General features: G+C 51.4%; 2 protein-coding genes across 3 annotated transcripts in view; one reads left to right on the top strand and one right to left on the bottom strand.

Moving 5' to 3' along the window:
* Window positions 1-6,523, top strand: part of ZNF362 (zinc finger protein 362) — a 39,483-nt gene extending 32,960 nt beyond the window's left edge. The window contains exons 7-9 of the mRNA XM_033115420.1: window positions 1,050-1,128; window positions 1,250-1,408; window positions 4,719-6,523. Coding sequence (XP_032971311.1) covers window positions 1,050-1,128; window positions 1,250-1,408; window positions 4,719-4,835 — 355 coding nt within the window. The 3' untranslated portion in view covers window positions 4,836-6,523. The remainder of the gene's footprint in view (window positions 1-1,049; window positions 1,129-1,249; window positions 1,409-4,718) is intronic.
* A 4,999-nt stretch (window positions 6,524-11,522) lies between these two features.
* A3GALT2 (alpha 1,3-galactosyltransferase 2) lies at window positions 11,523-22,535 on the bottom strand. Of its 2 annotated transcripts, none has more exons than XM_033115916.1 (5): window positions 22,412-22,535; window positions 16,579-16,662; window positions 16,284-16,373; window positions 15,862-15,999; window positions 11,523-13,576 (listed from the first exon to the last, which is right to left on the bottom strand). In XM_033115916.1, the coding sequence occupies exons 1-5, from the start codon at window positions 22,432-22,434 to the stop codon at window positions 12,889-12,891; spliced, it is 1,023 nt and encodes a 340-aa protein (XP_032971807.1). In that variant the 5' UTR covers window positions 22,435-22,535; the 3' UTR covers window positions 11,523-12,888. The 2 variants fall into 2 exon arrangements, with proteins under 2 accessions (XP_032971807.1, XP_032971808.1); XM_033115917.1 differs by lacking the exon at window positions 22,412-22,535 and adding an exon at window positions 17,233-17,288.
* Window positions 22,536-24,146: the final 1,611 nt, after the last annotated feature.

Below are 24,146 nucleotides of genomic sequence, written 5' to 3' on the forward strand. Positions count from 1 at the left end.
GAGCTGCGCCACAGACTTTAACTGAAAATATTGCCATCAACCTCCAAATCACTGCTCCAAAGTCACCTTCTCGATGAAGCCCCACCCTGGTCACCCTATTTAAAATCGATTCCCTCCCCCCGGCACTCATGATCCCTTCACCTTGTCCTCATAGCTCTTATTACATCCCACGTGTGACTTAGGTCATGCTGATTGTCTGTTTTGTTCATTCCAAGTACCTAGGCTGGTGCCTGGCACACGGGTACCTGATGTAATCAATGTTAAATGAATGAATAATAACACTGGCAAGTGTTTACTAAGTAAGTGCTGACTTTGTGCCAATACGTGGCTAAGCCCTTTACACATTATCTAATGTATCTTCACGAAGCCCAGGGAGGAAGGGACTATGTTTTTATACCCATTTTGCAGATAAAGAAACAGGCTCAGTGATTTGCCCAAGGTCACCCAGATAGTAAATGGTGGAGCCAGGAGGAGAAGCCAGGAATGGGAGGACAGAGGGGCTGAGCGTCAGAGCCACCCAGTCCTGAATTCTCTCAGTACCTGAGGTGACCCTGTAGCCATCATGGACATGTGCCTGACATAGGGAGGCGGTAAGAAATAGAAATTGGGGGCCAATCAGAGGGATATATCTCCTGAGGGAAAGAAGCAGGTGGGCAGGGAAGATCCTGGCAAAGCTGTGAATCTGAATCTGTGTTCTTTTCAGTGGGTGGTCTGCAGGTAGGATTTTTAGAAGAGAGGGGCAAGGCCTCCATGACTCGTTGGAGACCTGGGCCAGGTCTCTGAGTGTATGCCAGTGGAGAGTTGGGTTCAGCAGGGACACGGGCGCAGGAAGGCTGTAGTCACAGATTGTCAGTGGGAAGCCAGAGAAAGGAGAAGGGGTGAACTTTGAAGCCCCCAGCTTTTGCCTGGGGCTCAGTCTGGGGAAAGCGTTGGAGCCTGGGAGGCTTGGGGGCCAAAAGTGAGGAGCAGGCCAGCCAGAGGCGTAGGGGCCGCAGTTGGCCTAGTGGTATCTGTCAGGGACTCCATCTCATTGGTCTGCCCCATTGCAGAATCCACACAGGTGACAGACCCTACAAGTGCCCGCATCCTGGCTGCGAAAAGGCTTTCACTCAGCTCTCCAACCTCCAGGTGAGTGGCCACCTGTGTCCTGCCCCCCAGCTGCATAGTTGCCTTCCCAAAAAGGGAACATAAGAAGGGGTTGGGGCTGGGGGAGGCCTGCTGGCTCCTGACACTGTGCTGTGCTCCCCAGTCTCACCAGCGCCAGCACAACAAGGACAAGCCCTACAAGTGTCCCAACTGCTACCGGGCCTACTCGGACTCCGCGTCCCTGCAGATTCACCTCTCAGCCCACGCCATCAAGCACGCCAAGGCGTACTGCTGCAGCATGTGCGGGCGGGCCTACACCTCGGTGAGTGCCTGCTGGCCCCCGGGCCTCGGCCTCCCCGGGCCTCAGCTTCCTCCTCCTCCTCAGAGCTGTACTGACTCTCCCCATTTTTCAGACAAGGAAACTGAGGCCCAGAGAAGGGAAGTGACTACTCAAGATCATAGCGAGTGGCAGAGCCAGGGCTTCTGCTTCCCAGTTCTTTTTGGCTGCCCCAGGCCTTGCTCCCTGCTCCCTGGTGGCCTTTTTAGCCTGGATTCTGAGGTGTGGTTCCCTCCAGGCCCAGGAACACTCCAGGCAGTGGATGGGGGGGGGCGGGGGGGGGGCCTGGCACCCTGCTGTCCAGAGCTAGGGAGGGAGAAAGGGAGAAGGGCCTTACCCCATGGGGGAAAGGTGCAACCCTCATCATGGCCACAAGGTGGCACAGTGACTTTGCCCGGAGCCAGCCTCGGATCTCAGAAAGGTCTGCACAGTGCCAGAAGGGTGATCCAATCCAGTCCCTTGTCCCTGGGTGGGAATTTCCCAAAACAAGGGCCTCTCAGCACCCAGAAGAGGGAGTTGAGATGAGTCACTTGTGTGTGCTTCAGGCTAATCAAATATTCTGAGTAACAGACACCTGTGTATACACAGAGATTACCCAGCCCCAATTTTCCCATCTGTAAAATGGAGGAAGTGATAGTTCTTATAGGGCTGGCAGAGTTGGCGCCTTATCCACCTTAACTAACACAGTTATTTATTCACTCTGTTTACTGAACACTGTGCCAGCACCTGGGAATCAGGATGAATCAGACACGTATATTCTTGGCTCCCAGGGAGGTTAGGATCTGCTAGAGACATATTAAACAAGTCACCACACAAATATGTAATGACAATCTGTGGTAAGTGCTCTGAGCAGGGTTTCTCAGCCTCGGCCCTTGGTGATTTTTGAGCAGGATACCTTTCTGCTGGGGGGCTGTCCTCTGCATTGTCGGATCAGCAACTGCCTTAGTCTCCGCCCACTAGCAACCCCCCCCCCCCGCCCCAAGTTGTGACAACCGAACAAACCTCTAGGCTTTGACAAATGTCCCCGGGGGCTGGGGGGCTGTGGGTGGAATCACCTCTGACTGAGAACCTCTGCTGTGCAGAAAGTATGTTTTGAAAGAGCCACAGGGAAGACATGGAGTTGGGAATGGATTTGGGAGAGAGAGAGGTCCAGGTAGGGCCTCTGAGGGAGTAACATTGAGATGAAGCCTTGAAGGACAATGAGCCAGGGGAGGAGGAGGAGGAGGAAGGGAAAGAACATGCCATGCAGGGGAGCAATGAATGCAAACCCCCTGAGGTAGAACAAACACGGTGTAGTCTAGGAATTGAAAGACAATTACTAGGTTGGTGCAAAAGGAATTGCAGTTTAAAAGGTTAAAAATAATTGCAAAATCTGCAGTTACTTTTGTACCAACCTAATGGGTCACACGGGGCTGTGGGGCCTGTTAGGGAGTTTGGATATTTTTCCAGGCGGTATGAGAAGCCATTGGGAGGGGACAGTCCAGTAGGGTATTTTTGAAAGGTCCTTCTGGCTGGAGGGAGTGCAGGGATTGCTGGTGGGGTGGTCAGCAGTAGCTGTCAGGTGCCAGCCAGTGCTCCAGCTTGCTGAGTGCTAGGTTTGTTCCAAGGGCAGAGGAGAACTGAGAGAGTGTACGGGCAGAAGCTGCAGGGACGAAGGCCCTCGGGATATTTGGGAGCCGCAGAGACCAAGGAGCCCCATTCGGCGACCTTCAGTCGGTCCCAGCCTCAAGTTCTAGACCCTCTTACACACACCCGCTCTTAGAGAAGGGGCTGCCAGTGTTCACAGCTGTGGGTCTTAGAGGGGATCTGTCTGAACTTGGGGTGAGGGGTGGTCAGCTCTCACCCGGCCTGAGGCCCCACCCTGAACTGGGCCTGACTGGACTCTACAGAGTTTTTTTATTTTAACATTTTAATAATTGATTGATTTTTAAATTAGTTTACTCATAAGAGAAACATTTTAGAATAGTGAATCCTTATGTTCCTTCCCATCAGCCCCCAGAACCATCAACCATTCCTGCTTCATCCATATTCCTATTTTTTGAAGTAAAACTGACATTGTTTCATCTGAAAATTTTCACTTTGTGTCTCTGAACATAACGACTCCTTTTTTTTTTAACATATCCACAAGAGTTATATAATACCTTAAAATAATTCATGGTAAGTCCTTAATATCTTCAAATGCCCATTCGGCATTCGTGTTTTCATTTGTCTCATGAATGCCATAATTTTATTTACTTACAATTTTATTTTTTCATCAAGATCCAAATAAGATTTCTACATTGCACTGGGTCAATATATCTTTTAATCTTGGTTCCCCACACCCCTCCCTTTTTTTCCTTTGTAATTTATTCATTGGAGAATAGTTTTCCTAGTTTGGAGTTTGCTGATTGCCTCCCTCTGGTGTTGTTTGATAGCATGTGGACACCACATTTGAGGGCTTCCTCTGCTGGATTCTGAGCAAATTGAGGTCGAGGCCAAGGAATGGCCGGTGGGAATGAGAGCACCACCTTGCAGCTTAGTGTGAGGGCCTGTGTGCCTGCAGGTGAGCCTTGGGTCACCTCACCCACCCATTCTTGGGTGCTGGGTCCGATTTAGCAGAGCCTGTGCGGGAGTGCTCAAGGGATGATGCTTCCAAAGTCACCTGTCAGATCAGGCCCCGTTTCTCCCTAAGGGAGGATTGAGTATAGGGGTGCAGAGGCTGGGGCTCCCACCACCACCTGGAGTGAAATCCAGAGTTTGGGGAAGGAGTGGTCCCCTCAAACCTTACTGCATGCGAGGAACTTGATCCACATCATCCTAGCAACTCTTTGATATTATTCCTGCCCCATTCCTGCTTGCAGAGGAGGAAACTGAGGCTCGGATGGGTGAGATGACTTGTCCAGAACTAAGCTAAAGCCCAGGCCTGCTGCTCAGTCCCAGCCAGGTGGGGGAAGCTATGCTGGAGCAGGAAGGCAGGCTAAGTGCAGCCAGCATATGCTGCTACAGCCAGCTGGCCTGGGCCTGCGGAGTTCCAGATGGGTACTGCTAAAGGGTGAGCCTGGTGCCTGCTGGCTCTACAGCCAGCAAGCTGTGGGCTCAGACTGTGGTCACTGAGCCCGCCCCCCACCCCTGGCAACGATGCAGCATCCCCAGAACCCACGCGGTTTGCTCATCTGCCCTTCAAAGCTGTGGCTGCTCACCACTAGCTGGCTCACCTGCCAGGGAGCCCTCCAGTGGCCATTTGTGGGAATTTCAGCCTCTCTGCCTCCTTTGCCAGCGGTGGTTTTTATGTTCTGAATCTCACCCCTGCCCACAGGAGACCTACCTGATGAAGCACATGTCCAAACACACGGTGGTGGAGCACCTGGTGAGCCATCACTCGCCCCAGAGGACCGAGTCCCCCGGCATCCCAGTGCGAATTTCCCTCATCTGAGCCAACCTGAGGCCCCGCCCCGCCCTGCCCAATGGCAGACACCCAGGCAGCACCAGGACCCAACTCCCTCCAGGGCCCTCCAGGAACAGCTGAGCTCTCTCATGACCTTCCTGACCTTCCAGAAAGCCTGGGCCGCAGAAGCCCTGCCCAGTCCAGCTCCGGGGGTGGCCAGGCCAACTGCAAGATTCTGGACTGTTTGGTGGCATCCAAAGATGATCTCAGAGCACTTTGAACCTCTCTGTTGGGTTTTCTTTTTTTTCCCCACCCTTCACTTGCTTCACTGTTTTTTCTTTTTTTTTCTTTTTTTTTTTTTAACTTTGTTTTGGAAATAACAAAAAAGATATTTATTGGCCAAGAAGTTGGTGCTGCTAAGACCGAGAAATTAAGAGTTGGACAGATGGACACAGAGAACCAGAGGGCAGCATGGGACCTTCTCTTGCCACAGCCTCAGGTCTTGAGGGAAGGCTCAGACCTGAGTTTCTGGACTGCAAAGGGGGCCCCTGGTGGGAGGGGGCAGGAGGCAGCTGGAGGGAGCCACTCACCATGGGTGCCCTGCTTGAACCTTGAGCTGCACCCTTGGCATCACTGAGCAGAGGGAGGCAGCAGCTACCAGAGCTGCCCAGGCTTCAGGAGGCGAAACAAGATGGGCCCGGAGACCCGCAGGACCAAAGGGTGCAGTGTTGGGCTAGGCGCTGGCCCAGGGAAATGGGGTGGGTGTGGGCTGGGTGAGACCTATGCCCCCATCCCCCACCCCCTTGCTGCCCTGAAGACCACCCCAGTCTACCTCGGTGCTGGCCAGGAAACCTATTGGCTACCTCTCCCACCATCCCAGACTGTGAGCAGGGGATGGGGAGGGAGTGGGCCTGTGGCTGTGACCCCCTCCATAATTTCCTCCAGATGGGGCAGTACCCAGGGAGGGGTTATTTGTCTTCCCTGCCATGGAGGGGTGTCCCCAGCCCAGGCCCTAGGCCCCTCGGCAGGGCAGGGAAGGGGTCCTCAGAAAGGAGGATCCCAAGAGCATCCCTGCCCTCAGCCCCCATAGACACACCCCAATCTGAAAGCCATGCGTGTCCGTGTATATAGGAACTATGTACAGAGCCCGGAGAAGCCCCCCTCCAGCCCCCCGGGGAAAAAAAAATAGAAACTCATCTATATATTCTGTATCTGGAGTTCCGTTTTGAATATTAACTGTGTTATTTTTATACACTTTTTAAGCCTTAACTCACCATTGATTTTACCAGTTTAACGTTTCCTGGGGTTTCTTTTCCCACGGGGTTCTCTGCCCCCACCCCCACCCCTTTGTTTGACTTGCGTCGTCTGATACTCAGTATTGTAGCTTTTTGTCCGCATGTTACTACCCTGTAAATACGCTGTTATACATACTGTTAACACCCTTTGCTTTTTTCTATGGGACCTCCAAGCCACCGTATTTAGAACTAGTTACCTTATTAAAAAAGAGAAAACAGTCTGTTGGCTTCTCAGTCTGCATCTTGGTGGCAGGGAGGTGAGGGCAGGAGCTCCTCAATGCTTCGGTAAAGAATTCTGCATTATATTTAAGAAAAGGGGTGAGGAGCAAAAGAAAAAATCAAATGTGGGGGAAAACACTAAAACAAGACACAAAGGAATTCCAAACCCTCTGCTCTTTGTATTTCTCTGTTGTGAAGAATAAACTGTACCTGCACCCGGGTGGCGCTGGTGTGTGGCGTGCTCTGTGCGAGGGCGGGGCTGGGGGGCACCTTTCCACTGCTCCTCTCCCCTCCCCCGCCCCCCAGACTTGGACAGGAAGGGAAATGGCCGCTTACTGTGGGCAGGTCTCGATCCAGCTGCTTAGCGGAATATCTGGTATTGATAACCTCACAATCCATTATGAAATAGGCAGCAAACCAAGAGGTTTTTTTGCCCAGAATCATCTGCAACTAAGTGGCAAGGACATAAATTTAACCTAGGTTTGTCTAATTCTGAAGGCTTATTAGAGGTACTGGGTCCAGCAGTGAGGTTCACTGCCCCTTCTCCCAGAGGAGCAGCCACATCTGGTTATTCCACGTCTCTGGGGTCCATCATGAGAGCCCTGATTTGTGGAAGTTATTCCAGTGATTGAAGGGACCAAGAAGTCCCGTTCACATATGTTCACCCTGTGGGGCGTCAATGTTTTGATTGCCTAAGAGGGAAATGCAGGAATTAATCCCTTCAAAGTTCATCAGGGCTGGCCCTGTGCTAGGCACTGTGGGAGACACGAGTGATTCAGCCATGAGCCACCATGGCGCTCTGAGCCCTCAGTCCTTGTGTGTGGAGACTTGGCTATAAAGGATAGAAAACCCAATGCAAACAAGGATTAATTGGCTTATGGAACAGGACGTTGTAGGGGTCAGGCCAGCTTCAGGGTTCAATGACGTGTCTCCAGCTCTCCACTTGGCTTTGTTCTCAGAGTCACTTTCATCTTCCCGTTCCTGTGGAGTCAGCAGCTCCAGCTTCACAGCCCCCAGGTTCCCAGCAGCCAAGCCTCTGTCTCTCCCAGAAGCCCCAGCAAAAGTTTAGTTGGGTTTTCCTGGTTTGAACTGGGTTAGGTACCATCCCTGAACCTCTAGTCAGTGACCAGAATGTCTGTACTTGATTGGCTTAGGCCCAGAGCCCATGCTCTATGCCTGGAGCAGAGGCTGAAACCTCCATTTGATGTATACCTCCCCAAGAGGAAACCAGAATTTGTTAACCATCAGAAGGGGAGATGGATTCAAGTAACCAAGAACGTTTTGAGTGATCTCAGAGGTCTCATCTTTTTCTTTGAAATTGACTTCTCAGCTTGCTGTGCCATGAAGAGGTGGGCTATGGCAGACATATTTGTGTCACATGACCCTACCCCAGCCACTGCTGATTGGCCAGGGGTAGACACCTGACTCAGTGGCTTGATCCTCAGACTAGTGGTACAAAGGTGCCAGTAGTGTGTACAGTAAGTCCTCAATGTGATATGTTCCGTGACATTAAGCGAAACATGACATAACAAAACCAATTTTACCATAGGCTAATTGATAATAACGAGTCAAGTTCCCACGGCATCTCATGAATGTTATAAAGAAATGTTATTCTATTCGAAGACCTGCTGTACTGGCTGTCCTGGTTCATGAGAGCAGACTGTGCACACCTCTTCCTAACTGTACATTCAATGACTGTTGTGCTTTGAAATCAGCTGTGGTGGGATTTACACCATGGAAACTGGCAAATGCTACAGATCAGGGCTTTCTTCCTCAAAAAGCCAGTTGCTGGCCAGCCCGGTGGCTCAGGTGGTTGGAGCTCCATGCTTCTCATGCCGAAGGCTGCCGATTCAATTCCCACATGAGCCAGGGGGCTCTCAACCACAAGGTTGTAGGTTCAACTGCTGGACTCCCGCAAGGGATGGTGGGCTCCGCCCCCTGCAACTAAGATTTGAACACGGCACCTTGAACTGAGCTGCCGCTGAGCTCCTGGATGGCTCGGTTGGTTGGAACGTGTCCTCTCAACTACAATGTTGCCAGTTCGACTCCCGCAAGGGATGGTGGGCAGCGCCCCCTGCAACTAAAGATTGAGCATGGCACCTTGAGCAGCTGAGCTCCCGGATGGCTCAGTTGGTTGGAGTGCGTCCTCTCAACCACAAGGTTGCCGGTTCCTCCCACAAGGGATGGTGGGCTGTGCCCCCTGCAACTAACAACGGCAACTGGACCTGGAGCTGAGCTGCACCCTCCACAACTATGATTGAAAGGACAACTTGACTTGGAAAGAATCCTGGAAGTACACACTGTTCCCCAATAAAGTCCTGTTCCCCTTCTCCAATAAAATCTTTTAAAAAAGAGAACAAAAGCCAGTTGCTGAACATTGATCAGCACACGACTGGCTAATCCTCCAATCTGTTTCTCCATTCCGTGAATCAGGAAGAAGTTAAGAGATGGTGGGCACCTGAATGGGAAAACCCTGTGGACTGGAGATTGGAGTAGCTGCTGTGCTGGGTCAGACATAAGCAGAAGGACAAAGGAGGCAGAGAGAAGCAGAGACAGTCAGAGGAGACTGAGAGCCAGTGGCAATGTCAGTTCCTGACATTCAGTCTCCATCTTCTGTCCAAGTTTAATCTGCTTGTTCCCACATCAGTGAATGTAGTTGTTAGTGGTCTGACACTGGGTAAATACTTCAACTTTCTGTGTCTGATTTTCTCATACGTAAAATGGGGGATATAATAGTAATCAATTTATAGGATAGATGTGAGGATTAAATGAATCCATACATGTCTAATGCTTAGAACTGTGCCGAGAACTTAGTACCCAGTAAATATAGTTGCTATTGTTATTTGATGTAGCCCTGGTGGATCTGTCTCCTATGATCAATGAATCCTGACTAGACATCTGAAGATGGGAATTTCAGTTGGCATAGCAGGGGCAGGCGAAGACTTTGTAGGTACGGTAGCAGTGACACTCGGGAATGGGTCTGTGTCGTGCAGGGCGTCCGGCGGGGTCTCTGGTCCCACTCCCCACATAAGAACGCAGGAAATGGTGAGGCCAAAAAGGAACACCCACGGAGCCATAGGTAGGGGAGTCATACCACTATACTCTCACTGGTGGCTGGGTTGGAGACACAGAAACCAGGAGCAACACAATTCTCAACCCTCACTGTGCCGCTTGCAAACTCAGCCACCATCTTCTTGCTAGCTCCCCCTTTTCCTACTAGCCTAGCCACGGCAGTTATATTCATGGCTAATGGCTCACTGGTTACAGCTGACGGCCAACTAGCCACAGCTGATGGCCATTTGATCACAGTTGATGGCCATTTACTACCTGAGCCAGCACCTTTCTATGTGAGGCTGAGAGCCTGGAAACTGCTTTTTGGGGCTCTGTCCCCACAGTCTGATTTTCACCTGCTAGCCTGGAAACTCTCAGGAGCTTCCACTGTCCCCAAGGGCCCCAGCATAGGTGCTGAAGACAGTGTTGATGGCCAGAGAAGTAGCTGCTTGTCATTCCTGCTTCAGCCCAAGCCCATCTACTACCCCCACTCCCACCTTAGGCCTCTGCATAGGACAGAGGAGGGAGCTGTTCCCAAGAGGTGGTTCTGCTCCACGCGGTAGCTTCCTTGACTTCTCCCCTTCCTCAGGAAGGTCTTCACCCACAGCCTGAGGCTGCTGGAGCCCAGCACCTGGAAACCCCTCACTGTGCCATCATTTCCTCGTTAAAACAGAAAACGGCTGTTCTTTGTGAGTTCTCTGCACTCTATGAACTTGGAGAAGGGGCACGCAAGGAGAGGGAGAAGGCAAGTCATGTTTTCTGGAGCACCACAAAAACCCCTGCAGGGAGGGCGATCGGTATCCCCACTTTACATATGAGAAAACTCAGGCCAGCAAATGTAAGGAATTTGTCCATAGTCACACGGAGTTAGAGGAGCCAATTCCCATCCAGGTCTTACCAGCTCGTGCTCAGGTCTCTAGTGCCTCAGAGGTCCTGTGTGTGATGCTTGGTGAATGTCCTAATAAGGTAAGATGGAGGACATTGTCCCACCAGAGGAGGGGATGTGCCAGCTCAACATCATCAAGCAATACCCATTCTTTGGCACACTAGGCCTGTGGTCATCTCTAATCTGGAGTCCAAAAAGCCTTCTGGGTTTTGTTTATCTAGATAGGAGGCACTGGGGAACTTTGAACCGCTTTTGAGAGGGGAAAGATCTCTTATCTCAACTGAAACCTGCTTATAAAAATTACTAGATTATAAAAATCATCAGGGTTGGTTTATAGCCAGAATTGCTACTCTACCTGGGAATAGTGGAGGCTGTTAAGAAAGCAAGGCCTATGAGAACACTACATACCGTGTTTCCCCGAAAATAAGATCTAACCGGAAAATAAGCCCTAGCATGATTTTTCAGGATGACATCCCCTGAACATAAGCCCTAATGCGTCTTTTGGGGCAAAACTTAATACAAGACCCGGTCTTATTTTCAGGGAAACACGGTAAACGATTTAGGAGACCTGGAGTGAAATCCTACCCTCTCAGGGCCTCAGTGTTCCCAACCATCAGACAGTATGTCAGGCGCTTCCAGTGGTTACTTTTCCTGTCTCCTTGGATCTGTGACCACATTTCCTAGAGGACCTGATGACTTCACGCTCCTATGCAGAGCCTGTGTTTTTCCCTGTTGATGAAGAGTCTGGACAGCAGCCATAGAGAAGGAAACTTCTCTTGTAGATACCGTGGCCAAACAGCCCCCTGGGCTCCAGAACAAAGAAATGTCCTTTTTGCGGACTTGGACTCTCCAGGAGAAAAGGCCGTAAGGATACTATGGGAATAACTTATTACAATGTCAATGAAAGGACACCCTATAGAAAAGTCTTATAAAGAGTTTATTTGAGCCAAATTTTGAGGACATGCCTGGAAGCAAAATCTCAACTGACTGAGAAAATGCTCTAGAGAATGGCAGTTTTGCAGTTCCTTTTACCCGTTTAGAATTAAATGAGAAAACCGTAAGGAAGGTACGTGAAATCCATTGGTGGTAGATTAGGTAAGTGGGAGAAAGCAAAGCAGGGAAATCCCTAGAACTGGATAAAAAGCAAATTGGAGAAAGATACCTCTTTTACATTGGTAGGTACAGGATAATAATTAACATTTACAGCACATAGAGATGGTATTCGGGGAACAAGATAACAATGAGGGGTTCTGTGATCCCGTGCTCTGTTGCCTGTGGTTGTGCCTTCTCAAAGGTATGTTATCCTAGATGCATAAGAACGATGGACAAAGCTCACTTAAGGTCAAGATTGACCTTTGCTAAGGAAGCTGTAAGTCTGGGAGGTCACTGTCCATTATGACCCGCCCAGTTTGGAATTTATGATCAGCCGGTCCTGTGTCGGTCACTGAGCTTGTCAGGACTGCCATGTGACCTCCCTGAGCTTGTCAGGTTTATTTCATAGCTCCTGTTTCGTTCTCAATGACATTAATTAAATATGTACAAACTATGCTTGAGGGCAATGATGGTGAAAACACAAAGCCAAGGAACTGGATGTCACTGGTGTTTCTCCCTCTGTGGCTAATGCCCAAAGGCAGCTCTATTTGGCCTGAGCACCAGTCCTGGCTCTCCAGCTGCTCACAGACTGACTCATGTTGATCTAGTCTTTAGGCAGTTATGTTCCCTTTTTTGCCTCAGTCTCCTTATCAAAAAAAAGGGGGGCAGGTGGGGGAGGGCTAAAACATCTCCTCTGGAGGCGATTAATTAGCTGGATTCAGTAAGGTTAGAGGTGAGAGGTCTATGTGCTTCAGTCCCTGTTGAAAGTGAGAGAAAGGGGACCTTTCTCTTCCAGTGAGAAGCTCCCTATAATGTAAACCCTGGCAGCTCTTGTTTTCTTTCCTGTAATGCAAGTGCCTGATTTAAGCTTTGATTGCCAACGCATCCACTTCAAAGAGGGCTGTCTGGAATAAACACATTGCTAGCTACTAAAGAGCCAGGCTGCCTCCCTCGCACTGTGGCTCCTTTGTTTAGAGATCTTGGTTGATTTCAATATTTGGGCCACTTCTTTTTTTCTTTTTCTTCCTGAGCTTTAAATTCCTGTTCTTATATTTTGAATTCACCAACAGAGTGAGCCCAGGAAGCCCTAGGACCCTTCCCTGGATCCTAATAAAAGCAGAACCCCAGGCTGGGGGTGGGACCTCTCACTCTACCAGCGACATTGTTGTGTGGCCCGAGGTGTGCTGTGTAATTTCCAGGTCCAGTAAGGATTAAACCTGAATTTTTTTCAACGTGTCCTTGATAGTTATTGTTGAAAGGCATCTTGCAATCACAAAAGAACCACCTGGGCTGGTCCAACCACAACACGGGTTATTCATAGGCCGAGACCAGCACAAAACACTTTCAAAGGCCAGCACCTCCTCCTCCCAGATGGGAACACACAGGTGGTGGTGGTGGGACTGTTTCCACCCCCATCTGTTTCTGCCCTCCAAATTGCCACGCTGCTTCCAGAAGGGACTCCCATTGTTCTGGGTCTCTCTCCTTGCAGTTAGGCCCACACCTCATCCTTCCCGTGCCCAAGGTGTTCCGCCTGTGGGGCAAGGCCGGGTCCTGCCTCCTAGTCTCGCACCAAGGCGTACTCCTTGGGCGCCCAGAGCAGGCGCGGGTGGCGGATCTCCGCCCGCTGGCCGATTTCCGGGCTCCAACAGAACTCGGGCGACAGTACTTTAGCGGGCTTGTGCAACCAGAAGTACTTGTTGAGGTGGCTCTCGTCGTGCCAGCGCGCCTCGATGCCGCGCGCGCGGTCCTGCTGCTGGGCTCGCGCGCAGTGCGCCGTCAGCTGGCGCAGCGCCGCCACGCTGCCCCCGAACAGGGCGGCGTGATAGTAGAAGTCGCCTTCGTCCACCGCCAGCGCGGCGGCCGAGCGCGCGTCGCGCTCATAGGGCAGCAGCCGCCGCGGCCAGTGGTAGTGCCAGGCGTGAAGCTGCGCCACCGACTCGGCCAGCGCCTCGGGCCCGAAGGCGCCGCTGAAGTACTGGTCCACATCCATGCAGAACACGAACTGCGCCTCGCGGCCCAGCCGGCCGCCCAGCGCCGCGTGCAGAGTGCGCATGCGCTCCATCGACACGTCCTGCCAGCGTCGTTCGCGGAGCACGCGCTCTACGCGCAGCTGGCGGCCGGGGCCCAGCGGCCGGCGGGGCACGGCGGCCGGGCGCTCGGTGAACACGTAGTAGACCACGCGCTGGCCCACCATGAAGTGCTGCTCGGCCGTCTCCAGGAAGCGCGCCAGGTACTTCTCCAGGTACCTGCGGGCGGGCCGGGGTCCCGGGTCAGCCCGGCCGCGGCGCTTTGCCTGGAGCGCTCTCCCCGTCCCCAGAGCCCCTTCTCTCCCCGCCCCGCCGTGGGCTTCCTGCTCCTCAGCATCCCGCCCGCGTAATCCTCAATGTCAGTCCCCGGAGCTCCTGAACTCTCCATTCCATTCCCAGAATCGTGCGAGCAGATTCAAGATGGTTGCAAATTGTTTGCCACTCCTGCCCTGAGGGGCCTGTGTTACTCCCTAGAACATGGGCTCTTCCTGACCGTTTTGACCTATAGAATACCAAAGAAGTGAGGCCGTGCTGGCCCTTTGAAGGGCTGGCAGCGTTAGCCTGTGTCTCTTCAGAGCTCTGAGCCTTCGCTTAGTAAGTCCCAGAATTTGGAGCTGCAGCAATGAGGAAGCCTTAACCAGCCACGCAAAGGGGCTGTATGGAGAAAGGTGCCCCGACAGTCGTTAGCGGTGGGCTCTCCCAGTGGAGACCCAGGCATTGGGGAGCAGTGAGGTGCCCTTCCTGTGGAGCCCTGTCGGAATTCCTGACCCACAAAATCATAAGCTATGATGATAATAAATTGCTGTTTTAAGTCACTGAGTTTGTGGTAATTCCTTACATAGATAACTAGAACGTTTGTAATACTAGACACTTTGTAGTAACAGACTTTGGGATCCCAGGGTTCTGAAATAATAGTAACGATACCTAATATCTTTGTGAACATTTATTATGTGTCAGACAGTGCTCTAACTCAATGTGCATTATCGCATTTAATCCTCACCATTTATTATTATCTCTATTTTTCAGATAAGGAAACTGAGCCACAAAGAGCTGTATTAACTGGTGCAAGCATACACGCAGTTGGAAGTGGTAAAGCCTTGATCTGAACCCCACTTGACATTGGAACCCAAACCTTTACGTGCACTTGCTCTATTCCTGGTGGATCTGTGAGAAACTGGAATCAGAGACCTTGGAAGCCTCAACATCCCAGAACCTTGGAATTCAGGACTTCAGGACCCTCGAATTTCTGGACCCAGAGATTCTGACTCATAGGTCTGGTAAAGGAACACCCTCCTTGGCATCCGGAATGGAATGGGGGGCCTCCAAGTCTTTGGGAGAAGCCAGCAGTTCCGCCCACCTGGCCCACGGGTCAGCCCTTGGTCCTGTTTGGTTCCTGCCCCCCAGGGGCCCTCCTGGCGTTCTCCCCCTTCTAGAGTGTGAGGGACAGAGTTGGGGGGAGCTCCAGGGTGTCTGATGGCAAAATTCCTTCCCCACACTTTTAGATATCTCTTCCTGGATACAAAACTCTCACTGCCTCCTCAAAGCAGTCTGTTCCGTTATTAGAAATTCTTCCTATAATTGCCCTGAACTCTACCTCTGTGTACCTTAGGGTTACAGGATTAGATTGCCACTCTCAGCCAGGAGTCCCCTTTGCATCTGGAAAGTGGACACCTAGCTTGGACACTTCTGCCACCCAGAATGGGGAAAAGTCCGTGGGATTTTTCACCTGCCACTCCCGCTCCTTCTCCATACCTGGGGGCCCTCAGTTCCTCTCCTCTCCTGCAGTGATTGTGTCCTCCACCCTTCTCAGTCACCTGTCCCTATGGCCACTCCTTTGGCTTGGTCATCATCAGTCTGTCCCACTCTGTGAGCCCCCATTCCTTCCAGCCCACTTCCTATGATACCCCGCTCCCCCCAGGACTCCTATCCCACTGAGAGCTCTGCTCTGCTGACCACTCCCACCATCACTTTCTCATCATCTCCCTCCTCTCTGTACTTCCCTCTCTGCCCAGCTCAGATTCACTCCCTTGCAGAAACCCTCAGCTCCCCAGCCCCTCTCCTTCCAGCAGGCTTGCCAAGCAAGCCTGCCTCCCTCCCCTCACTGTATGCCTGCACCTGAGCTGCTGACCGCCAGTGCGCACTTATTGTGGCTGGGCCATTCTCTCTGTTTACCGACGTTCTCCCCTTGTCTCACCACCCTCACCTGAAAGACTCCATCATTTTCTCACCACAAACCCAATGCCTCCAGGTAGACCCCTAGCCCCTGGGCAGGTTCATTCTAAGACACCATTGTGAGCCCCTGGCTGCCTATGTTGGGTGGGCTCCAGTGCTGGTACCCAGGGAGGAGGGGACGGGAAAGGATGGTCCTGCCCTCACTCTGAGACAGGGGTGCCGTCTTTGCCTTCTGCTTCACCTTGGGGTCCTTGGGCAAAGGGAGCAGGTGCCCCCCCACCCACATCACATGCACACCCCTCCCACGCCCTGCTCCCCTCCCTGGGTCTTACCTGCCTACAGCAAAGACAGTCAGCCCAATGGTGAGGTTCTGCTGGATAGCCTCTTGCTGGGCCATATCTGGATCAAAAGTGCCATCCCAAATAATGGGGGCCCCCCAGGAGGTACAGGTCAGGACTTCAGGCCGGGCCCTGGCCAGGGTAGGGGTGGGGAGAGAGAGGTCCATTCATCCACCCACTCTGTACATGCTCACTGCCGTCTCCCCGGGCTGGGCCCTAGGAATCGCGCCGATGGGTCAGACCCCATCCCTAGCCCAGAACCAACACAGAGAATCAGGAGATACGCGACCCGCAGGGCCGCTGGGCAGAGCGCCTGGCTCTGCCACGGTGGGGGATGTGAGGAGGGCAGGGATACTGGAGCACACACTGTAGGGGGTATAGATGAGCTCGGAGTGGGAGGGGTGGGAGCTCCTTACCAGAGACGCAGGAGCCCCGTGAAGTTGTCTCTCAGCAGAAGCATTCTGGCCGGAGGGCAGGTGCCCATGGGGATGAATATTTCCAGATGCCTGGGGGTGGGGGCAGCAGTGAGGGGCATGCCAGCCTGCCTAGAGCCCTCTCGCTCTGCTCCGTACAAGGAGGGAGAGCCCACAAGGAAACTTGTGTGGCTGAAGTAGCCACCACCCTTCGTCCGTTAGGGAGGCGCTGGGGAAGATCCACTGAACCCTGCCCCTGCGGGTCCCACCTTGAGTGTTGGGGGCAAGGGGGTTGTACCTGAGTCCAGGGATCCCGTACAGGAGCAGCCCTGAGAGGCCAACTATAAGTAGGAACAGCAGTCGGAAGTGTCTCTTCCAGGTCCTGGGGGGTGGGGAAGGGCGTCAGCAACACACTTATATGTTATATTTACATTTATATCCACACACAAACATCTAGACACACATATGAGGAATTATGCAATTTAATGTTCCATTTTATTTGGTTTTTTGAATATAAATATATTCTCTTCATATGATACAGACATTCAAAGATACAAGAGTATGTACAATGCAAGGTCGTTCCTGTCCCACTCAGCTCCTCTGCATGGAGGCAGCAGGGTGCACAGTTTCTTGTGTCCTTCCAGAGAGTCTGTGCACATACAGGAACGTGATAAATACGGTAGCAAATTCTCTGTCTCTCTCCCCGCCACCACTCCACAGGTAGCACAGTAGATCTGCCATTCTGCACCTTGCATTTTCCACTGACCATTATGTCTTTGAGGTTATTCCATCTCAGTACTTGAGGGCTTCCTTATCCTTTTTACCAGCTGCCTAATCTGCCATTGGTTGGCGATAGCATAATTTACCTAACCAGGCCCCTCTGATGCACATTGAGATGTACAGGGTCTGACAATTAAGTTCGCGAACTCAGCCTAGAAAAAGTGCTACATACCTCATTGCTGAATATCACTACGGTCACCTTCGAAGTGCTCCCCTTTGAAAGCTATGCACCGATGCCAGCGTCTAGTCCACACTTCAAAGTTATTTTGGAACTCTTTTCCTGGAATGGCCATCAGAGCTGCGGTCGTATTACCCTTGATGTCCTGAATGTCATCAAAATGTCTTCCTTTCAATATTTCCTTTATCTTTGGGTAAAGAAAGAAGTCACTGGGGGCCAGATCAGGTGAAAGGGAGCGTGTTCCAATACAGTTATTTGTTTACTGGCTAAAAACTCCCTCACAGACAGTGCCGTGTGAGCTGGTGCATTGTCGTGATGCAAGAGCCATGAATTGTTGGCGAAAAGTTCAGGTCGTTTAACTTTTTCACGCAGCCTTTTGAGCACTTCCAAATAGGAAACTTGGTTAACTATGTGTCCAGTTGGTACAAATTCATAATGAATAAACCCTCCGATATCAAAAAAGGTTAGCAACATTGTTGCAACAAGTTCGTGAACTTAATTGTCCGACCTTGTATATCCTTTGGTTTTCTCAGTAGTGCTGGGGGCATGAACTTGGGCAGGTTTAGGGGATGGTAACATTAGGTGAGGGGTGCTTAGCGTGAGAAGGCGGTGGGACTGACCTTGGACGGAGGAGAGTCGGGGAGGGGAGGCAGGGAAGTTTATGGCTTGGTGGCTGGAAGCGGAGAGCTATCTGAGACTTAGATCTGAGTGTCTGGGCTGCATGGGGGGTGGCTCCAGTCACCTTGGAATCCTCCAGGAGGGGTCAGCAGCCCCATTCCTGGCTCAGAGGAGGTGGACTCGGATTTGTCCGTGGTTGGTTGTGTTCCAGGAAGGGCCCCCAAAGTTAAGAATCTTAGTAAGTTCTTCCCAGGGGTCTCATCTGCTCTGCCCATCCCCTCTGTGTGCCCGGGTCTCACAGAGGCTGGACCCATGTGGTGAGGAGTGTGGACATTGGCCAGACCTCCGGGTTTGAATCCCAGCTCCACCACTTATTAGCTGTCTGAGCTCGGGCAAGGTTTTAGACGTCTGTCTGCACTTGAGCTCCTCAGCTATAAAATGTGGGCAGTAAGTATACCCACCTCCGAGGCCTGCTGAGCTTATTGAGTTCATACATGCTCACCAATTAGAACAAGGCCTCCCACATAGTAATGCTCAGTAAACTTTAGCTATTAGTATTCCTGAACAGATCCTCATGATCCCCCAGACAACCCCCCAACTCCACTCCCTGCCCTACAAATTCTTCCAAAATCGCCCCCCCCCATCCATTTCAGGAAGCCTGCCTGGTCAGACCCTCCTGCCCCTGCCTTTCCTGCTCCTCACCAGGTGTAAAACCGTTCAGAGGTATCTTGCAGTTGGGTGTATGTATCTACCTGCGGGCCATATCAGAGCATCACGCCTCCTTTTGTTCAGTGGGCTAAGCAAGAAATTTGGGTGCGACCCGACTCCTCCCACTGCCTCACCTACCATCAGGCACGGGTTGGGTTGACTTAACTTCCTTGATCTCCCCACTCCCTGCCCCTCCTGCCCTCCACCCCCTATAGCGACCCTGCCTGCTCGTCTCTCACCAGGACCAATCCAACAGCGACTGCCCTGCTTCCCGTCATTCCCCACACAGTCCCCAAAGGCATCTCATCAGAGGCCAACCGGCCTTACCAGTTTCCTCATCACATGACCAGATAAATAATCAAAGAAATGCATGTCGTAGTCAAACATGGAAAAACGGTCACTAGTAATCCAAGACATACAAATTAGAACAAGGCAGTATGTTTTGCCTATAAAATGAGTACATTTTAAAAAGAAAGAAAACTAGCCACGATGCAAGAATACAGTGAGACAGGCACTTTTACACTTGCTGGCGGGAGTGTAGAAAGCCACAGCTTGTTTGGAATGTTACTTAGCTAAGGGAATGGAAGCTTTCAGTCTGCATCCCCTTTAATCCAATAACCTCAACTTCTGGGCATCTATTCAAAGGAGATCATCTTCAGTATGGAAAAAGTTGATGCATCCAGATGTTCACTAGTTTCTGTTCACTCATTCAACCTATATTTATGGGGCACAAGCTCAGAATCAAGCAGAGTGCTAGGTCAAGGATTCAGAGGGGAGTGAGACACGGACCTGTCTTCAGGCGATGTGAGTGGCCATGAGGAGAGGGAATGGGTCGGATGACAGACAGTGAACAGATGAATGGAACATAGCACAGTGAAGGCTATGATCAATACAGATACAAGATGCTATGAGGGTAAATGGGAGAGCAGCACCTGAGTCTTGACAGGTAGGGAGGAAATCAAGGAAGCTTCCTGGAGGAGGTGACCTCTAAGCTAGGATCTGAGGAATTAGAGGTTATCCAATAAAGAAGGCAGTGGAGGGGGAAAGGAGGCCCATGGAAAGGAAGCAACAATGTGCAAAAGTGACCAAATGTCTTGTGATACCACACCCTTCATCAGACTTCCCTTCTAGAAGACGAATAGGGGCGTTATTAGTACAGTGACAGAGGACACCTGGGAGCATTGGTGCCACATGATCTCCCCACTTGGATGTCTCATGAGCATCTCAAACGTATACAGTTAGAAAAGGACTCTGGATTTTCCTTGGAAACCTTCTCCCTACTCAGGTCTCCTCCATCCTGGTAAATGACATCGCTATGACATCCCATTTCTCAAACCGAAGACCTAGGAGTCCCCCTTGATTCCTCTCTTCTCTCATGCCCCACATGCAGTCCACCAGCAAGCCCTGTGGACTCTCCCACAAACACACTCCAGTCCGCCCACGTGCCTTCACTTCCTCTCATTCCACTCCAGGCCATTGTCTGGATAAATTTCATAGCCTCCTAACCAACCTCCCTGCTTCTACTCTTGACCCCCAACAATACATTCTCCAGAATGATCTTTCAAAAACATAGAACACACCTCTCTCCTCTTCAAGACCTTCCAGTGACTTCTCACTGCTCTGAGCATGAAACCTGCACCCTGGAGTCTGATCTGCAAAGCTCGGTGCTTTCTGGCCCCGGCCGACCTGACCTCTCGTGCGCTCGCCTACTGCGCTCCAGCCCCCTAGCCTTGCTCAGCTTTGTGTGGCTTGTGGCTTGCCCTTCTTGTCATTCAGATCTCAGTTACAATTCTCTGTGCACCCTCTTTCACCCTTTGGCTTCTCTCTACCCGTGACTCTGAAGTAATTGTGTCCAGCCCAGCTTCTCGCTGAGCACTGGACTCCGGTATCGTGGTTCTCCTGGACTGCTGTGTCCACCTGGATGTCCCAAGACACCTCAAACTCAGGGCTTCTCAGGCTGCATCTGGTATTTCCCCTTCCTCCTTCTGTGTTCTCCATGACTGGTTTCAGTTACCCAAGTGGGGCACCTTCTCCCTCCCCCCATCGCCCGGCAGTCACCAAGTTCCATTGCATCTGCCTCCTCCATGGAGCCTAGGAGCTCCCACCTCTCCACCCCACTGAGCTCTTCACGCCTCATTTTTTCACGACAACTGTCTCCTAACTTGGCTCCACTTTGTGTTCTCCCCATCTTTCTGTCTCTGCCCAGATTGCTCTTGTCCTACAATCACCACCAAGCTCTGAATCATTCCTCAATACGCAGCTTCCTCCTTGTGACACCTGCCTCAACCTTCCAACACCCTGCTCTGCCAAGAGCTCCTCCACCCGTGCAAACCTCGACTCCAGCTAGCACTTGCCGGATGAGATGGTAATTGTCTGCCCTCCTAGGCTGTGAGTTTCCCGTTTTATTAGCCTGTATTCTCAGTGCCAAATCCAAGAGTCTGCCTCATACTCGGTAGTATTAGTAATAATTATTTGTTCAGTAAATAAATGAAGCAATCAATGGGTTCCTTGTCTTCATTCCCTTTCCTAAACGGTTCCTCCTTTGCTTAAAACTCCTTTTTCTTCAGGGTCAAGTCTGCACTCTGTATGAATAATCCCAGACGTTTACGGAGACAGACACTCTGTCGAGAGAGTTTTATATCCCTATCTCACTGAAATTGGATCACAATCCCTTGAAGGAGATGCTATGATTATCTGCACCTTATAAATGAGGAAACTGTGGTTCAGAAAGGTTAAGTCACTTCCTCAGGGTCACACAGCTGGTAAGTGGTAGAGCTGGGGAGCTTTAGGTCGGTCTGACTCCCAAGCCAGAGCGTTTAGGCCTCCCTATGATCTGGTCCCAGCTCAACCTTGTGGCTCATCTTCCAAGGGTCCCTGACCCTGCTCTTATTCCCAAGGCCTCTCATGTTCCCTGCCATCAATGTCTCTCCTGCAAGGAACCTTTCTCTCTCCTCACTCTCAGCTCCATGCTGAGCTCATCAGAGCCTCTCTGGCTCCCGGAAGCACGGCTGCCCAGGAGGTACACTGTGGGAGGTACCATCTGTGCTGCAGGGCAGGAAAAGGCTGGAGTGGACCTTTCCCTGCCCTCACTGCTGTCCTGACCCTCTTAGCCAGCCCCGACCTCCTCAAGCAGGACAGGGGAAGCTGATGATTATCTTGGGCACTGGACCTCAGCCAGGGCAGCCAGGCAGAGCTGGCCCCAAGTGGCTCAGGTGAGCTCAAACTGTCAGGTCTGGGAGGGTGCTGAGACCCAGACCGTGGTAGGCACCGGCAGGTAGGCACCTCCTGCCGCCCTTCTCATGCCCCAGCCTGGGAGTCCTTAGTCCATAGAGCTCCCTGCCTGACCCATCCCACCGCATTACTTGCTCAGGTATTTTCAAAATGACTCTCCACCCCATCTCCACCTGCACAAGGTGTTCCCTTAAACCCACCCCACGTCCTGTTCCCCATACCCTCCTTGCTTTCAAGAAGGGGTGAAGGATCAGTCATTAGTTCTTCATTGGGAACTAGCTTCCAGCCCTGGACAGGCACTCCCATGGGGATAGAGAGCTCTCAGCTACAGTCAGGGGGATGCAGCTTCTAGGTCTTGTTCTCTGGTTCGCCAAGGGGCTCAGAGTTAAGGGAAGCAGGAGGAGTTACCCTAATCTTCACAGGCTCCAAGATCTCCCAGATCTGTCTCTATCCTTTGGGCGATGTGCCCTCTCGGGCACCTTCCTGCAGGACCTTTATGGCTCAGTTGGTACTAAGTAGGCTAGCCTTGGTGCTTCTTCCCCGACTCTTCTGGGCTCCTCTCAGGTCAGCTGTCCAGCCCCATCTTCCCACACACAGTGGCAGTGTCCCCACTCACCTGAGTCCCTCTTTGAGAGCCATGTCAAGAAGCCGGTGGGACAGCCTTCCAAGAACCCTCTCAGCTCAGAGCCGGGGAAGGAATGACCTACCTGTTCTCGGTGGCCGGGACAAAGCAGTTCCAGGCCATCTGGAACCACACCCACAGGAGCAAGCAGGGATGAACTGCACTGAGAGGGACTTTGCTTGGGCGCAGCGCCTGCTAGAGGAAGCTGGCTCCAGGATGGGGTGGGGGCTGGGAACCCCTTTGAGGCCAATCACCTGGAAGAGAATGGATCTGAGTAAGGCCAGCTCTGATTGGCCAGAGACTCTGAGCTGTTTTGTACTGACTCCTCTTTCCTCGCCAGAGTCCCTTGTGCCCCTCTTCCCTGTCTTCTGGTCTGGTCCCAGAAAGGCCCTTGGGTCAGGCTACGCAGGGAAAACCCTGTTCTGCACAGAGCTTCAGCCATATTTCATAGGGCAATGGTTGTGTGATTGTTATCTTGGACAGTTTACCTCCAGGAGCTCTTTGCCTCCTCAGTAAAATGGGTGTATATTCACTCAGGACAGAAGAGCCACACAAGACAGTGGGTGTGGAATAGTTCTAGAAAGCTTACACTGGGCAGGTAGGATTTTCAAAAATGCAGGTTGTGATCCATCAGAGGACCATGAAATCAGTTTCGTGGCTCATGACCAAGATTTCAAAAGTATGAACAGGAAGAGAATTCAAAAAATATCAATGTATTGTGCATAAGGGTAGGTATAGTTTTGTGAAATTTTTGTTTCAGTTATATGTAAGTATGGATAGGAAGGTTGGAAACATTTTTTAAACTGTGGGTCTTGATCAAAAAAGGTTTATAACTTGTCGTTAAAAGACTTTATTGATGTTAGGCCTCTGAGTATTTTTAAAGGGAAATTAGACGCATTCAGTAGCATATAAACGAGGCAAAATTAAATGATGTTATGATAGAGGAAAAGTACATTTGATAGTAAAAGCTAATTAAACAAATTCTGTGTGAAGTGTAAATAGGAAAAATACACATTTAAGAACGCACCCTTCAAACTTACGATAGGTGGGGCCTTTCACCCAAAGTAAAGAAATATTTGCTTAAGTCAGTCCCCTCAAGTTCACCATGACTCCTTCTATGAGTAGTTTTGGTTCCCTCCTTCTCCACCAGGCACACAAAAACAAACTTGGGTGGGGCCTGGCTTTGTCTTCCAGAAAGGGAAAATAGAGGTCCAGAGTGCAGCCTTGCCCTGAGCCGCCCAGGCCAGTGTACCCGCCCACATGGCCTGGAAGGGGGGGGCTCCCCCTGGTACCCTCTGTTATGCACCCTCCCCAAGGTTCTTTATGCCCTCCCACTTCCCCCTCAGCTCAGGGTCCTGCGCTGGACCTGTTCTCCCAGCCATTCGCTACCTTCTGGAACAACCAGACTGTCCAGTCCTGGCTCCACCCTCTGGGTGATCAACTACAGGCCGACCTCGGAGATCCTGCTGGTTCGGTGCCAGACCACCACAATAAAGCGAGAATCGCAATAAAGTGAGTCACGTGCAATTTCTGGTTACCCTGTGCATAGAAAAGTTATGTTTACACTGTACTGTGGCCTATTAAGTGTGCAATAGCATTATACATACCTAACGTACATACTTGTACCTTCATTTAAAAATACTGTGTTGCTAAAAATGCTCACCATCAAGTTACCCTCCTCTTCCCTTCCCCTGGGAGATATGCAGGGAGATTTTAAGCTCCATGCGAG

The sequence above is a fragment of the Rhinolophus ferrumequinum genome, chromosome 9 (assembly GCF_004115265.2).
Source record: "Rhinolophus ferrumequinum isolate MPI-CBG mRhiFer1 chromosome 9, mRhiFer1_v1.p, whole genome shotgun sequence".
Classification (NCBI taxonomy): Eukaryota; Metazoa; Chordata; class Mammalia; order Chiroptera; family Rhinolophidae; genus Rhinolophus; species Rhinolophus ferrumequinum.